A 17,483-nucleotide genomic window follows, 5' to 3' on the forward strand; every position below is an offset into this window, starting at 1 on the left:
TTGCCAGCGTCCGTCCATGGACGAAAGCGATTGCTATAGCATATGGGACCCTTTTTCTCCTAAAAGAACGGCCATGGCTGAAGCAACGAGTTCCCTGTTTCCTCACTTTCACTGTTAATCACTGCGAAAGGCCTTGAATGAGAGTTCATACATTTTCACTCAACTCAGCTATGGTTTTCGTTTTTCTTTAGCTTTTCATGAACAGGCGACGAAGCTAATTCTTTAAGCTAATGGAACTGGTTACACGTAGTGCTGCATCGTTGTTTTCATCTGCTTCATTTCTGTGTGTTTCAAATTTGAGTTTTCCTGAATGTAGACGCCGGAATTTGAAGCAGAATGTTGTTCGAGGTCGCAGAAGAAATGATATCTGTTTCGATTTGGATGCTAATTGGATTCATTCATCGTTGAATAGAGCGAGGAATCGTGGAGCGGAGGTGGGTACTTCAGTAGCCGTGGCGGAAGAGTTTGAGATTTCCAATTTAAATCGCTTTGAAGTGTTTGATGGTACTCCCACGCCTTTCGGTGCCACAGCTCGTGACGATGGGATTAATTTCGCTATCTATTCTGCCAATGCGGTTTCAGCTACTCTGTGTTTGATGCATCTTTCTGATTTACAGGAGGTAAAATAGAAATCAACTTGAATACATTGTTGTTCTTTCTCCATAGAAAGCATCTTATTCAATATTGCCGTTGTTCGGGACTTTATTGTCAGAAGTGCATTGCAATTTATCCTTCAATTCACGTTGGCTTTTATTGAGGGCATCTAGATGGGTGGCTTTTGCTAGCATATGCATTTTATGGAACTCTAAACGTGGATGCTCGATTTTATGACTCCTTCCCTTTCATGATTGTTTTTGTTGAAAAACTTATTTCTTTTGAGGCACGCATGTGTGAAAATAATTTCTGAGTGTTATCTTTGATTTAGCTTACTCTGAATCGCTTACTTCACTGTAGCTGATCCCATGGTTACTATTAACTTTGTGCAGAATATAGTGACCCAGGAGATCACACTTGATCCCTTAACCAATAAAACTGGGGATGTCTGGCACGTATTTCTGAAGGGAGATTTTACTGAAATGCTTTATGGCTACAAATTTGATGGGAAATTTTCGCCTCAGGAAGGATGCTACTTTGACCCTTCTCGGATTTTGTTAGATCCATATGCTAAAGTTCGTAATTTCATCATTGTCATTTTGAAATGATAACTTGTATACCATATTTATAAGTTGCATTATTTCATTACTGTGGCTAGATTTGTAAGTTGTACAAAAGGATGTGTAGCGGGTTGCTGACTTTCCATTTCTTTTATCAGGCTGTTATTAGCAGAGGGGAGTTTGGTGCCTTGGGACCCAATGACAACTGTTGGCCCCAAATGGCTGGGATGGTCCCCACTGCCAATGAAAAGATAAAAAATGTATTTATGCTTCTCTTTCAGTTTCTTTAATTCGTGTCTGTGTATATAGTCTATGGTGCTACTCAAACTTTATGTTGCAACTGTTACACTAGATTCTTTTAAAAGTAGATGGGATACTTAAATCTTTTATTGCTATCGTGTGTATATATTATTATTGGACAAGTCTTTGCTTGAAGTCTCTAACATGCTTAATTTTAAAAGTAGAAGAATTTTCCCAGGACTTGATACTTATCCAAAGCATGTCAAGCATTAAAGCCTACGACAATCAGAGTTTCAAAGTACAAGTAGACTCCCTTGTTCTTACTCCTTATTGTAACAACAAATGGAGAAGCCTAGTTTGGCTAACTAAGGAGGGTATGTAAAAACAAAAGGCAAAAGAGAAGATCCTCCCCTTGATCAGATGGTTGAATTGTTGGAATGAGTCCCAACTTCTTAATGATGGAACTCTACAGCCATCCCCACAGGAAAGGTAATAAAGAACAAGAAGCCCAAAAGGCATGAGATATCACTTCCAAGTGTTCCTAAAGTTGCCTGTAGACCCTGACCAAAGTTCCCACTGTTGGAACGAGTCACATACTTTCTAATGATTGCCTAATGCCATGGGCTTGAGGTTCTAATGGAAGATCCTAAGCTCGTCCTCTCCTACATCCAATGGAGTTGTATCCTTTCAATAAGGAAAAGAAGCTTGTTTGCGAGAATTTTATTAGAACCTACAACTGCAATAAGCTTGTTTGAGAGAATTTTATTAGAACCTACTACTGCAATATTTGGCGAGAAAGAAATGGCAGAATTTTCCTGATAAGGAACACTTAGCTTTGTGTATTTTCTCCCCTGTCTTCCACTCGTATAGCTTTTCTGCCCTACTTTTTAAATGGAAAGGGTTTCTGTAGATCCCCTTGTATGGGGGTCCCTTTTTTTTGTAATTGCATACCATCAATGAAATTATATTATTTAATCCAAAAAGAGGTTCTAAAGGAACGACCACAACCATTTAAAAAGATCTAAAGCAGGGAATATTTTCACTCCCCATGTTCCCAACCTTTAGACCAATCTTTTGCAAAGTTTCAGCATAATTTACTAAATGTGGCTCGCCTCCCTCCTCATACCGTCCCTGGAAAAGGTCTCTCATTACTCTTTTCAACCTTCCCTTAGAATACCAAAGAACACCAATTAGATCAAGGTGTGTCTTCCTTCTTTTAGAGAAAAAGGTTTTTCCAGACTGAGCTATGAATCTTATTTTTAAACCAAACCTAAAAAACAGAAACCAGAATGGTTATTAAATGGGCCCAAAGGAGAGTTAAAAGTAGCCTCCTCTTTTCAATGCTTTTGCAAGATAATGCAGTTCCATCTCATTGTAAATTGCTTCTATGTTCAGGGCATCTAATATGCTTATATAATATATATCCGACTCAATCTTTTCAGTTTGATTGGGAAGGAGATTTACCTCTGCAGCATGCACAGAAAGATCTCATAATATATGAAATGCATGTACGGGGGTTCACCAGGCATGAATCAAGCCAGTCAGCATTTCCTGGGACCTATCTTGGTCTCGTTGAGAAGTTGGATTATTTGAAGGTACCTTTCTGCGTGCCTTTTTCTTAATATCGTTCATGTAGCTCTTATCTAAAAAAGGTAAATACTAGTGTCATGGGAGAGCAGCATTGTCTTTTATACATCTTTTATCTGTTTAATTGTAATGAATAGCAAAATGGGTTGTCATATTGGTAAATGTCACATAAATAAATAATTTGCAAATATGGAAAATTTTTAAATTTTCAGGGTTTATCATTGATATACCATTTTCGTAGACTATCTCCTTGGCCTTAACTAAAAAAAAAAAAAAAGAATATGGGTCTCCTAGTGAAATATGGATTTTGTTTTTGATAGGGTCTGATGGGGTTTTCTGTCCAATACTCCATCCAAGTTCTAATAATATCTTCGCTTAATTTGTTTTCTTTCTACATGCAAATTAGGTTGCTCTGGATCTGCCCTTCCATTATCTCAAATGTTGCTATCTTTAACTAGTTATACATGTTCTTCATCCTTTTCTAATTAGTCAATGACACAACTCTTTCTAATTATCAACTTTCAGGAACTTGGAGTCAACTGTATAGAGTTAATGCCATGCCATGAATTCAACGAGTTGGAATACTTCAGCTATAACTCTGTCTTGGGTGACTATAAGTACTTTTTGACACCTTTCTTGGAGACCTTTAAATTTTTGCTATAGTTTAATGCATGGCTTGAAATTTTCCTTTGAAGAAAAGGGCTGAGATCCTTGGACTGTTTTTATTTTTTGTTTGTAGTTCACTCATAGTTTTATTTTGTAAGAGCACAAGTCACCACTCTTGAAGATCTGTTATATTGTAATGGCTCTGCTTGGGGTTTTTTTTTTTTTTTTTTTTTTTTTGATAAGAAACAAATATATTCAAAGAACATAAGAGAACAGCCTAAGGGCAAGGGACAAAAGGGCCCTCCTAGAGAAAAACTAAAAAATAAGGGTCTTCCAATTGTTGAAAATCATAGAAAGGTTGTAATTATACTAGTCTTTGGTGTTGTTCATACTCCACCAAGAAGTTGTGTGTTGAAACAGTCTAAAAAAAATTAAAAGAATTATAGTTGTCTTAAAAATTCTACTATTCCTCTCTTTCTAAATACACCACAAAAGGGAACGAGTAGCACATCTTCACATAATGTTACCCTTCAGACCATAACCTCTGCTATTGAGCCCTTCAAGCATCCAACTATCAATCTTACTAGGAAGACAAAACTCCAGATTAAAGATTCTGAACAACATATTCCAAGCTTTCATAGTACAGACACAATGCAGGTCCAAGGTCTCCTTGTCATTGAAACAAAGGTAGCATATTGAAAGACTGGGCGCAATGTACTAAAATTTCTTTTTAATCTTCTCATGAGTATTAAGAATTCTATAGGTGGGCGACCATTAGAAGAACTTCATCTTTTTCAGGATTTTAGTCTTCCAAATGTGACGAACTAGATGTAAGACGATGGTGGGGGATTTAAGAAATGTAGACTTCGTAGTGAAATTACCAGCAGCATTAAGATTCCAGTTAAGACTATCACGATTATCCGTTGGGGCCCACGAATGAAGAGTTTCCAAAATGGTGGCCACGTTGTTGAATTCATTATCGTCACATTTCTTCAAAGACCTAGATTCCAAGAGTGACTAACATCACACTAGCAGTCAGCCATGAAAGCATCCTTATTCAGTGAAATGGAAAAAAAATCAGGAAATATTTTCGAAAGGGATCGAGCCTCACACCAACCATCCTTCTAAAATCTGATTTTTGTTCCATCTCCCAACGAAAAGGCCGAGAAATTAAAGAACATCTCCTTATGTTTCAAGATGGTAGCTCACAATCTATAAAACTTTCCCCTATTTAGGGCTTTAGTAGACCAACCATTCTCCTCCAAGCCGTAGATGGCCACAATTAAACATCTCCAAAAAGCATTGTTTTCTTTACAAAATCTCCACAGCCATTTGGTGAGAAGAGCATTGTTCTTTTTCCGAAAGGAACCAATCCCAAGGCCGCCATAACAGATCAGGCGAGAAGTAGTATCACACTTTACTAGGTAGGCAGCCAACTTAGTTAACCTCCCCGTCCGGACTAAATCCCTAACCATCTTCTCCATTCTATTGATGACACCAACCGGGGCTTGCAAATGGGAGAACAAATAACAAGGAAGGCTATTCAGCACCGACTACACAAGGGTTAATCTGCCACCTTTGGAGAGGGACACATTCCTCCATCCATCAATTTTATACCTGAACCGCTCCTCAAGGGAGTTCCAAGCCTCTTTCCTATCGCAGGCCTCTCCCGTAAAGAAACTCAAGTAATAAAAGGGGAAAGTATCGATCATGCAACCCAAGGTATTAGCGTAAGAATCCAGATTGGCACTATCAAGTTAGTACCTACTAATGAAGTTTTGGCAAATTTAAGGGACAAGCCAGCTCCCAAGAGAAAAAGATTAATCACCCTCCACCAAGCCTCCAGATTTCCTTCCTCCCATACAGAAAAGAGAAGAGTATTGTCTGCATACTGTAGGTGGTTAAATCAACAAGCCGATTTTTGAAATGGAACCTTTAATGGTTCTCTTCTCATTACAGTAATGAATAAGAAAGCTAAGGGCGTCTCCCACAATCGTAAAGAGAAAAGGGGTAAGTGGATCTCCTTGATGAATGCCCCTTTTGGCAAATATCTTTCCCCTTGGCCTGCCGTTGACAATGATCTAGAAATTAGTCTGTTGATAAGCAGCCCCAAATCCATCTCCTCCATCTTTTACCAAAGCCTTTAAGCTTCATAGCTGTATCAAGAAAGGATCAATCCACCTTATCATAGGCTTTCTCAAGGTCAAGCTTCAGAAGAACACCTTTTTTGCCTTTTAAAGACCAATCATCAACAGCCTCCGAAGCTATCAAAATTGCATCTAGAATTAGCCTCTCCTCCACAAAAGCCATTGCTAGGTTTTAATTTGTATGCTGTGAGCAATAATATGTAGTCTTTTATACCCAAAAATATTTCAATGACATGAGAATTTAATTTTTATGTTGGATTACTTGTCATGTACACTTCAAGAATAAACAAGTACAATGAAATCCATATACCAACTTTTTTGAATTTTTACCCTTTTTTCAGTTAAATCGCATCATGAACTCAATTTTTTTTGTCCAGGATGAACTTTTGGGGATACTCAACAGTCAATTACTTTTCACCAATGATACGATATTCTTCTGCTGGCATAGGAAACTGTGGCCAGGATGCTATAAATGAATTCAAGCTTCTCATTAGAGAAGCACATAAACGTGGAATTGAGGTGGAAGAATGAAATAATTCCATGGTTACTTTTAAAATATGACTTATTTTTCAGTTTTTTAGTTGACATTTTTTTTTTTTTTTGATCAGGTAATCATGGATGTAGTTTTCAATCACACGGCTGAGGGGAATGAAAATGGCCCAACTATTTCTTTTAGAGGTGTCGATAATAATGTGTATTACATGCTTGCACCAATGGTATGTTTCTCTAGGATTACTAATTTTCCTCCCTTACATTTTATTTAGAGGAAAATAACATACCATCGGTATAAGTTTGAAGAGTGATCTTCTTTCAACTTTCTTAATTCATCTGCAAAGTTTATGTTATTTGAACTATACTAGATATTTCGTGCTCAACTGCTCGAAACATCTGTTGGCTTACCTTCACTACTAATTCCTTGGTTAAAATTTAAAGATAATGAGGATGGAAAAAACCAAGCATATGACCACTGTTAAAAAGAAAAGAAACGAGCAATTCTCCCTTTATAATTCGTAAATGCTGAAATGGAGAAATGTTTGAGAAACTAACTACTGTTTCTAATTTCAATTTCTTTATATATGTTTAAGGCTTTGATGTGTGCATTCAGATTAAAGAGCCCTGGCATTCATTATCTCATACTTACACTCAGATGGCTGTTTTAAATTTAAATCAATAGGATAATATTACACTTGTGCTAAAATTTAAGTAGAAGATTAAGCAACGTTTATGGTTTAGTTTAGTCTTCTTCTTCTTCGTCTCTTTTTTAATCTTTTTTTATATCTTCTTTTTTCAATTATTTTATGTAACCATATGATTCATATCTTATCCATGGTTTTTCAGGGAGAGTTTTATAACTATTCGGGATGTGGGAACACATTTAACTGCAATCATCCAGCTGTACGTACATTCATTGTGGACTGCTTGAGGTAGATGTATCATAGTTTCTGACACCATATTCCTGGCACCTGTCGGTTTCAGTTTATTTAAAAGTATTAAAGTGGTAAAAGAAAATAGACACTGAATCACATGAAAACCCGAGTACCAGAAGAAAAGCCACGACCTGACTTTCTTATTATTATTTCATATGAACAAAAGATATAAACTGAAAAATAAATAGACAGCAAGCTTAATAAAAAAAGAAAGCAAATTAGGGTAAATCATTCCTCGGGCCAAAGCCCGCTAATTCTAACAAAAAGACATGGAAAGAGGTATATCAAAAGGAGAAAGAAAATTAAGTATATACTTTTAGAAAATAATTTACAGCGAACTCAACATTCAACAAGGTTAGTTAACAGCATAATAAACCAAATCTAAACAAGGATATAAATTGAAAATGCAAAAAAGAAGGGAAAAAAATAGAAATCTTTTTAGAGAGAGGCACCCCACTGTAGAACTCCTTATAGATATACGTAGAGACAGGTATAAACCCAGTCATAGCCCACACCTACTTCTATGGGCTCTCAACTCTTAAAAAAATCTTCTACTTCCCTTGAGCTAGATATTCCACAAATAGCTAAAACGGCTTTGAACCAAAGAGACTCCCTTGTTTTGAAACGGTGAGTGAAAGAGGATCTTCTCCATCATTAAACAATATCAACTTAACAAGCCAAACACATTTCAAAAGTCCAAAAGAATCTATCTCAAATCAAGTATGCAAATTAACAGCCCCATGAAACCAAAACTAGATTCTCAAAAGTACAGACAAAATATGTCAGCTGCCTTAATAATAAAGAAGAGTGCCACCCTTTGACTATGATCAGTAGGATACTATGGTTTATGCATATCCAGCCTTCTAAATTTGAAAATATTTTACCATCTGCCAGATTATTGCATCTAGTTTAGTTTATCAATTCTTTGGTTTTACCCCTGTGGTCATTTCCTCAATTCCTCCCTTGTCATGCAAGGAGCGTTGAGATGACAAGTTCTTTCCTTTAATCATTCTCATCTTCTTTAGGTTTTTCTCCTTGAAAGTGATTTTGTTAGAAATATACCATCTGACCACTACACTAGTGTACTTGACTATTCCCTTTGAGTGTCTGCATATCATACATTTTCAGAATAATTTATTTGGTCTTTGAGATGCAAACCTTTGGCCACAGATATTGGGTGACAGAAATGCATGTGGATGGGTTTCGCTTTGACCTTGCTTCTATAATGACCAGAGGTAGCAGGTTATTGGCTGATCTTTCTGTCTGTATGCTTAATTTTTTTATGGATACTTATCTCACTATTCATCCTTCTCCTCTTTTGTGGACAGTCTGTGGGATGCAGTAAATGTGTACGGAAATCCAATAGAAGGTGACATACTCACAACTGGATCTCCTCTTGGCAATCCTCCATTGATTGACATGATAAGTAATGACCCAGTACTTCAAGGAGTGAAGGTATTTACCCTGAATCCGTCTATTCTACTTGATTGTCTGCTTCGCGAACAATTGTAAACATGACCTAGATGGCTTTCTTCTTTCTTCTTTCTTCTTTCTTGATTTACAAAAAAAATAATAATAATAATAAAAAGTATGTTTTTATTGGATTGGAGTCTTTTTTTTTTCTTAGGCTAATTTTCTTTACGCCCTTGTACATACTTCCATTTTTTTTCCAGTTTGCTTGTTGGTTTTGCCGATGTTGTTTGGAGTTTGCAATGGTCTTTAGCTTTGATTTGTTTTGTCTGTGTATTTTTTTTCCAGATTATTTGTTCCTTAAAGATTCTAGCTCTTTTATAATTCTCTTGTACTTTGAGCATTAGGCTCATTTCATTTAATTAATGAAGAGGCTCGTTTCCTTTTAAAAAATAAAATATAAATCTCATATTTTGAAAAAAGAAAACCAGAAAATCATTTTCTTCCATGCATTCGATTTTGATGCATGTGGTATAAATGAAATATGCCCTCCTTAAAGACATGCTTGAAAATATCTGGTTTTCTTTTTGATCTTATGGCAGGAACTAATCCTATTCATTTATTTTTTCTTTTTCATTTTTTGTTATAATTATGGATTAGTCTTATTCCCTTTCCTCTTATATAGCTCATTGCAGAAGCATGGGATGCTGGGGGCCTGTACCAAGTAGGCACATTCCCTCACTGGGGTGTTTGGTCAGAATGGAACGGGAAGGTCTGAAAAGATACTTTCCATTTTCTTTATCATTCCCTTATCTTTGATCGAAAGTGTTGAGAGGTCTAATCTTCCGAATTGAAAGTTAAAAGTAAATTATCACCACATTACCTAAATACAAAAATAATAATAATGACTGGAATTTGGTGGATCGTCAATTAGCCAAGTAACTTTAAAGATTTCTCAGAACTCTGGGAGTCTTAATGACATTGCTATAAGAACTTCTAGTTATGCACCTGCATAGTTTGGTATTGTTTATTATGTTTGATCACAACTTATTTGGTTTTGGATCAATTTCAGTATCGAGACGTTGTACGGCAGTTCATCAAAGGCACAGATGGGTTTTCTGGAGCTTTTGCTGAATGCCTTTGTGGGAGCCCTAATCTTTACCAGGTTACGTAGAGTTTCTCTTCCCTGTCTAGTGAAATAATGTTACTTTTCTTTAGATAGAGTAATCCGTCCGTCAACATTTTATTAGAAGGATAAGAACAATAGCATAATAGCTTTGGATATATTTTCAAGAATGAAGAAAATAAAGTTGGGATTTGGAAGTAATAAACAAGGAACCACTCTATACTCAAAGCGGCAGCATAATGGAGGTTTGCTTTCACAAGACTTCCTGTGGGACATTGAATATTAGAAACCAGCATAATGGTTGGAGCCTTGTTGGCGTCCGTCATTTTTGTGGATTTTCTTTTTTGTATGCCCATATATTCTTTCTTTTTTTTTCTCAATGAAAATGGTTATTTTCATCCAAAAAGAAAAGAAAAGAATATTAGAAACCAGCATAATGGTTGCATTGCTAGGGAATAGGGCTACGTGTAAAAGTTCTTTGAGTTGTATATTGCACATGTCGCTTGATACTGCCTGGTATAAGTGGATGGAAATGTTACAAATTAATTTTCATTTTTAATTTACTGTATTGAACGGTATCAGATCAAAATATATTTTTAGTTTCTCTAATTCTTCTAGTTTTTTTCTGTAGCAGATTAGATATTGCTGATGATTACACAAGTATGCTACAACTATTTATGCATATGAATATTAAAATTTAAATGATTCTTTTTTGAGGAAACGCTTCTTGGGGTGGGGAAACAATCGCATATTCAGTGACTCATCACTCTTTTGATAGATTTGTACACTGTTTTTCTACACCCGCTGAAAGGTGCAGATTTTATGCCCCTTTACCAATTACTGTTTGGTTGATCTTTTGGCTAGTTGGAAGGCTTTTATGAACTTTCTTTAGGTCAGGGTTATATTTCATCACATCAATGAATTACCGTCTAATTACCCTGGTCAAAGAAACAAGTATTTTTTATTTGAAGTCTTAAACTTTTTTTGTTTTTTGTTTTTTGTTTTTTGTTTTTCCTATTAGTTATAGTGTTGTTTAGGATATTTGCATATTGAGTAGATTTCTAACAATATTTTTTAATCTGCATATCGAATTTAATGTCTAACAATGTTTTTACAGGGAGGAGGAAGGAAACCATGTAATAGTATCAACTTTGTTTGTGCACACGATGGTTTCACTTTGGCTGATTTAGTGACTTATAATAGTAAACATAATTTAGCAAATGGTGAAGACAACAATGATGGTGAAAATCATAATAATAGCTGGAACTGTGGACAGGTATGCAATCAATTGGCATCTCATAAGATCATGGTTGATTTGGTATTAAGATAAAATCATTGGACCTTAATAACAATAGGCATAATTTTGGATTAGGTATTGTTTATCAAACAGATCAAAACCTCTTTAAATGCCTTCTGATGGTTAAAGCTTAATTCCACTAATGGTTTCAGAATCCTGCTGGACTCCTCTGCAACATTTCTTTCCTGAAAAGATATTATTATTAGTATCAAATTTTCATAAGATAGTAGGATTATTCTTGCCTAAAAGCCTTTACCATTTAGTATTCAATGGTTTCAAGTCACTCACAGATAGAGATTGGGTTATGTTTTAATCTAGTTCACCAATCAATGTAATGGTTTCTGTTTTCTATTTAAGAAATAACTAATAAGTATTAAAGGCTCCTAGTTTGTATTTATAAGGATGAGTATTAATCTTTCTATACAGGCGTCTCCAGAGAGCTTCTTATTCCTTTTTGGAGCCTGTCACTTAGTTACTCGATATGTTTAATATTTTTGCTATATTTTCACCCTTTTTAATGTGCCCGTTTCTTATATTATACAGGAGGGAGAGTTTGTTAGTATTTCAGTAAAGAAATTGAGGAAAAGACAGATGCGAAATTTCTTTGTCTGCCTCATGGTTTCCCAAGTAAGGTCCTCTGATATAATATATGACCTGTTAATTTTTACGTTAACTAAACAAATACACAAAGGATCTCTCGCTCATATCATACTGGATGTGTCAATCAGATTATAGGGACATCATATTCTCTTTCATAGACTTGAACAAGCAGTGTTCTCTAGGTTAGACATTGCTCTAAGTTCAAAGTTTAGCTATGCATGTATGGGAAATTGTGGTGTTTATGGCAATAATATGTATGTCGCTTGAAAGCAATCTTTTTTGGCTTACTTCTCCAACTCTTTAGAATCCCGTTCACTTATAGGAAATTTTGAAGATACCTTGATATAAATTAGTTTTTTAATATTTTCTGACTAATTTTATCTGATCAGGGCGTCCCAATGATATTAATGGGTGATGAATACGGTCACACGAAAGGGGGGAACAACAATACATATTGCCACGATAATTATGTAGTTCCTTTATCTTGCTATTTCCCAAACTTTTTTTGTTGAGCTGAAATTCAATGCACTTGACCTGCGCTTTACTAACTTTGCGACAGCTCAATTATTTCCGGTGGGATAAGATGGAAGAGTCAACCTCTGACTTCCATAGATTTTGCAGTCTTATGACCACATTTCGTCAGTAAGTGCCTTCTGAATTGAGTTCTTTCGTGAGTTTGGTGTTATGAATGTTTATTAATCCCGTCTTTCTATGCCATCTCTCTATAATCTTTTGCAGTGAATGTGAGTCACTTGGCTTAAATGATTTCCCAACGGATGAGAGATTGCAATGGCATGGCCATTCTCCTGGAAAGCCCGACTGGACTGAAGCAAGCCGTTTTGTGGCATTCACATTGGTACATTCCTTTTTCCAATCAATATTTTCTCACACAAACACAAACCTTTCTTCTCAAAATTATCTTTCATTCTTCATATTTTTGCTCTTCTGCCTCCAACTTCAGTGAGGAGGATAAGTTAGATAATAAGTATATTTAAGTTTTATTTTTTTTAATTGTTAATTTAGATCAATTAATGTTTAATCAGCATTCTATAATTAGATAATTTTCTCATTTTCTTGTAGGGCTCTAAATAGCCTCTTTTTAGGTTGTAATATGAAGCTTTTGGTTATTATTGAACCATATTGCTTTTCAACTTGCTGAGACCATATAAGTTTGACGGTTTCTATATATACTCTAAAGACTGATTTTTATAATGAGATGGCTTGTTTGCCAGGTTGATTCGGTAAAACGAGAAGTTTACATTGCCTTCAATGCCAGTCATTTACCTGTCACTGTGACGTTGCCCGAGAGACCCGGATATAGATGGGACCCATTGGTCGACACAGGTAAGAATTCACCATTCGACTTCCTCACAAATGACATTCCGGAAAGAAATCTGGCAATCCAACAGTATGCTCACTTCCTTGACGCCAATCTTTATCCCATGCTTAGTTATTCTTCCATCATTCTTCTACTCTCTCCAGAAGAACCTGTGTCATCTTGATCATCTTATAATAATCACACCCACCCCATTTCCCTTAAAACTGCTTCCTCTCATGTGTGTATGTGAATATAGATTGAAAATGCATGAGGGGGTGGAAAATCAAACTTTTTGACTCAAAATCGAGAGTCCGTGCTTATGTCATCTGCGCTCGTGTTTGGGGTAAATAAATTGGGATGTCAGTGACATTTATTTCCTTATATCTTAAATTCTTATAGGACCTTTTTCCTTTACATAGAGACATGTTGGATCTCAAAACTACCAATAATTTTCGTTTGGTAAATTAGTGTAGTTCTGTACTGTGGTTCGTGGAAGGGCTACGATTTCCCCTTCCATAATGCTATCTATTATCATCTGTTGAGTGATACTTGGGTGCATCCAATGCATTCCATCCTCATCATTCACACTATAAAAGAATTAAAATATTACAAAACAAAAATAAGAATAACTTGTCACATGTCAATGATAAAACAATTTGGTAGGATTCACTGAAATATTTTTTTTTTTCTTGCATATATCTCAAGGTGGTTGGTTGAAAATTGATCTCATCTCACTGTGATTTATACAAAATTTCAACCTATTTTGAGACTAATGCATGTAGAAGTGTTACCGTCAATTTAGGATATCGGAACTTTTAACCTTTAGCGCCATTGAAATAATGTTTTTCCCCCTTTCATACTTTTTCAATAAATTTAGAGCTCTTCAATTCATTATGTGATTATAGGTAACTGAATTTTTATTATTTTTACTCAGACATCTTTTCATATACAACCAAATGATCAACTTAATTAGAAAATAGTAAAAAATAGCAAAAACTTACTCGTTGGAATTTTTTTTCCCACAATTTGGCTATGTCTGTTGCTTACTTCCATGAAAATTACTACTGATCCTTTAATGGGAAGGGTCGAACAAAAACTATGTAGTTCCAGATTTATATAGTAACAATTCAACGAGGGAATATCTTTTTTTATTTAGACAAATCTTTTTTAGTCCTTCAACCATGACAATGGTACTAATTTAGTTTGGACTTTATTTTGTAGTGTTGTCGTATGTTTTAAATTTGTAACAACCAAGTCCCTACGTAAATATATATGGTTAAAATTTAGTGAGATTTCTTACACACGTGGACCAATAAATCATTGTACAAAAACAAATTTAACACTTCTTTGAACTTTTTGGGTATTAAATTGGTGGAAATTTGAAAGCACAAAAGTTAAACACTGCATACTATATGTATAGTCTGAAACCTAACATTTTTACCCCGCTGCACAGTGTCACAATTGCAATCTTTCGAATATGGGACGGACGATTGTGCGACACTTGCTCTAACTCGGTGAACAAGTTAGTCATACGAAATTTAAAAGTCGTGGACAATCTCACAGTATGATGTAGTCTCCCTTCACGTTTTGAGAGAATGGTTTTACAAAACGTGGGAGAGAAAAAACGCGTTGAAAACATCAATAAGAAAAACATTGAAGATTAGCAATTGCAAAAAAACTTGGTTTGCAAAGAGTACAACAAGGCTTAGTTAGGGAATGAACTAGTGAGTTTTCCCTATAGTATACTTTAAACATTTTTAGATATAATAGACTTGCATATGAAAATGGTGAAATGTCACTTACAAGCAAGCTACATAGAAATTAAAGGAAACAAGCTAAACATAATGGTGTGAGGATGTTTGTGCATATATACGACCGTAGATAAACAACATCTTGGATGAGCATGCATATGACACACAGTGCTACCCCTCCGTCAATTTCTCGTACTTTCTATACTATATATTCATCTTTCTATTTTCATTCCTTTCAATGAATGAAGGGAGAGGTTCGGTTTGAGAATTGATTTTTCCTAATCAAAGGATTTAGAATTTATTTGGTTGTAAATTCTTACAATCAAGATGTTAGACTTCTGTTAACCCTGCAAACAACTCAACCAAAACAAACACACAAATATTCCAGCAACACACAACAAAAATATCAATGGGGAGGAGAGTTGTATATTCAATATCAAATCACCAGCTACACAAAAGAGTTTCTAGATAAAGGAAATCGGCCAAATAAGAGAGCTGCACTCTTCATAATGAACAAAGTTCACCCAAAATACATAATGATCAAGATGATGAACCCTAACACAAAACACCCAGATATATATTCCTATTTTCTTGCTGCCACGTGTTGTAAGGACCAATGACCATCCTAGCAACCATGTTGTCTAGGTGAAATTCCCCTTTCTACCCTTCCTCTTGTCAACTTGAGTGATTGAGGGCTTAGCAATACCCCCATGGAGAAGAGCCACTTTGTCCTCAAGGTGAAAGTTTGGAAATTGATGCCTAAGCATCGCGTAGGACTCCCATGTTGCTTCATGGTTTGGTTGATCCTTCCATTGGACTAAATATTTCCAAACACGTTCAGCCTCATTCTAACGAAGTTGGGTCACGTTTTTCGATTCCAACACTAACTCCATTTGATCATTGAGTATTGTTATGTCTGGCTGGACTTGATGTTTGTCACCCACCGCCTTCTTAAGTTGCGATACATGGAAAACTAGATGTATTTTGGCAGTTTCCGACAGGTCCAGCAGGTAGGCGACCTCTCCCACTCTACCCAACACCATATATGGCCCAAAATATCTAGGAGATAACTTTTCACAACGCTTCTTCGCTACTAAATGTTGTCTACAAGGCTGTAATTTCAAATATACCCAGTCCCCAATGTCAAACACCACGTCTCGACGATGTACATCAACAAATTTCTTCATTTGCTCTTGGACGTGTTGTAAATGCCTCTTCAAGGCTGCTACCATTTCATCTCGAGATTGCAATTGCTACTCCACAGAATCATTCAGAGTTGTCCCGGTCTGGCCATAAGAAATGATAGGAGGAGGGGGTTATCCATAAACTACAGAAAGGGGTTTTTTTATCGACGATTGGTAGTTGGTGTTGTACCAATACTCGGCCTGCGTAACCTTATCGCTTCATGTCTTTTGCTTCTCTTGACAAAAGCATCTTAAATATAGTTTCAAGCATTTGTTAACAACCTCTGTTTGCCCATCCGTCTGGGGATGGTATGTCGTGCTTCTCTTTAGTTGGATACCTTGCAATCGAAATAACTCCTTCCAAAAGAGGCTTAAGAACACTCGATCACGATCGTATACTATTGAACAAGAATATCCATAGAGGCGCACTACCTCCTTAATGAACGCCATAACGACTGTTTAGGCCGAGAATGGGTGACCCAAGGTGATGAAATGAGCATACTTGCTAGGCGATCCATTACCACCAATATGGTGTCAAACCCCTTGGAATGTGGTAAACCCTTTACAAAATTCATGGATATATCCTCCCAAATACGGTTGGGGATGGAAAGAGGTTGTAGCAATCCGGGGAGGGATAACGCTTGGATTTTATTCTGTTGGCAAACATGATGTTTACATACAACTTGATGTCATTCTTCATCCCTTCCCAAAATAATTCAGTTGCTATCCATTTATAGGTGTGTAACTGTCCCGAATGTCCCCCGATGATTAAGTCATGGAAAATGTGCAAGACAGTAGGAATCAAGCTTGACGTCCTCGAAAGAACAAATCTGCCCCTATAAAACAGCTTGCCTTGTCGCATCGTATAACGAGGAATGTAGTCCGAGTCTGCCATAATCATGTCAAATATTGCTTTCAATTTCTCATCCTCTTACACTTCCCTTTCTACCACTTTAATATCCAACAAGGATGGAACAGTAATCACACTCAACTCAGCCTCAATCAGAATGCGTGACAAAGCATCTATGGCCTTGTTCTCTGATCCAGTTCGATAGCGTATCTCAAAACTACATCCCACTAACTTCATTAACCACTTTTGTACACTGGGTATTATTTCTCTTTGTTCCAGGATATGCCTCAAGGCTTTTTGATCAGTATATACTACAAAACGATGACCCAAAAGGTACTATCGCCATTTTTCCACCACCAAAACTATGGCCATTAGCTCTCTCTCATAAACAGATTTTTCACGTGCTGTTTCTGAGAGTTTTTTACTGAAATATGCAATTGGCCTCTTGTTCTGCGATAACACCGCACCCAAACCGAACCCAACGCATCTGTTTCTACTTCAAAAGGCAGTTGAAAGTCGGGTAATGCTAACACCGGTAGTGTAACCATGGCTCTCTTGAGTTGCTCAAACGCCTTTGTTGCCTCCTTCGATCAACAAAAATTATTCTTTTTGCTCAACCTCGTAAGGGGTGTGGCAATGGCGCCATAATTTGCTACAAATCGACGATAATACCTGGCCAGCCCCAAAAACTCCCTAAGCTCCCTTACATTCTTCGGTACTCGCCACTCTAACATGGCCTTAATGTTCTCCTGGTCAGCTTCGACTCCCTTGGCCAATACATAATGG

General features: G+C 36.3%; 1 protein-coding gene across 1 annotated transcript; it reads left to right on the top strand.

The window, feature by feature from the left end:
- The first annotated feature begins 63 nt into the window (after positions 1–63).
- LOC103494212 (isoamylase 1, chloroplastic) lies at positions 64–13,326 on the top strand. The gene is made up of 18 exons (XM_008455308.3): positions 64–620; positions 987–1,169; positions 1,313–1,414; positions 2,837–2,989; positions 3,507–3,598; positions 6,112–6,253; positions 6,343–6,450; positions 7,073–7,158; positions 8,332–8,403; positions 8,490–8,616; positions 9,257–9,343; positions 9,644–9,736; positions 10,815–10,973; positions 11,538–11,621; positions 11,984–12,064; positions 12,154–12,236; positions 12,333–12,450; positions 12,827–13,326. The coding sequence occupies exons 1-18, from the start codon at positions 231–233 to the stop codon at positions 13,094–13,096; spliced, it is 2,430 nt and encodes an 809-aa protein (XP_008453530.1). The 5' UTR covers positions 64–230; the 3' UTR covers positions 13,097–13,326.
- Positions 13,327–17,483: the final 4,157 nt, after the last annotated feature.

Source organism: Cucumis melo, chromosome 2, assembly GCF_025177605.1.
Source record: "Cucumis melo cultivar AY chromosome 2, USDA_Cmelo_AY_1.0, whole genome shotgun sequence".
Taxonomy (NCBI): domain Eukaryota; kingdom Viridiplantae; phylum Streptophyta; class Magnoliopsida; order Cucurbitales; family Cucurbitaceae; genus Cucumis; species Cucumis melo.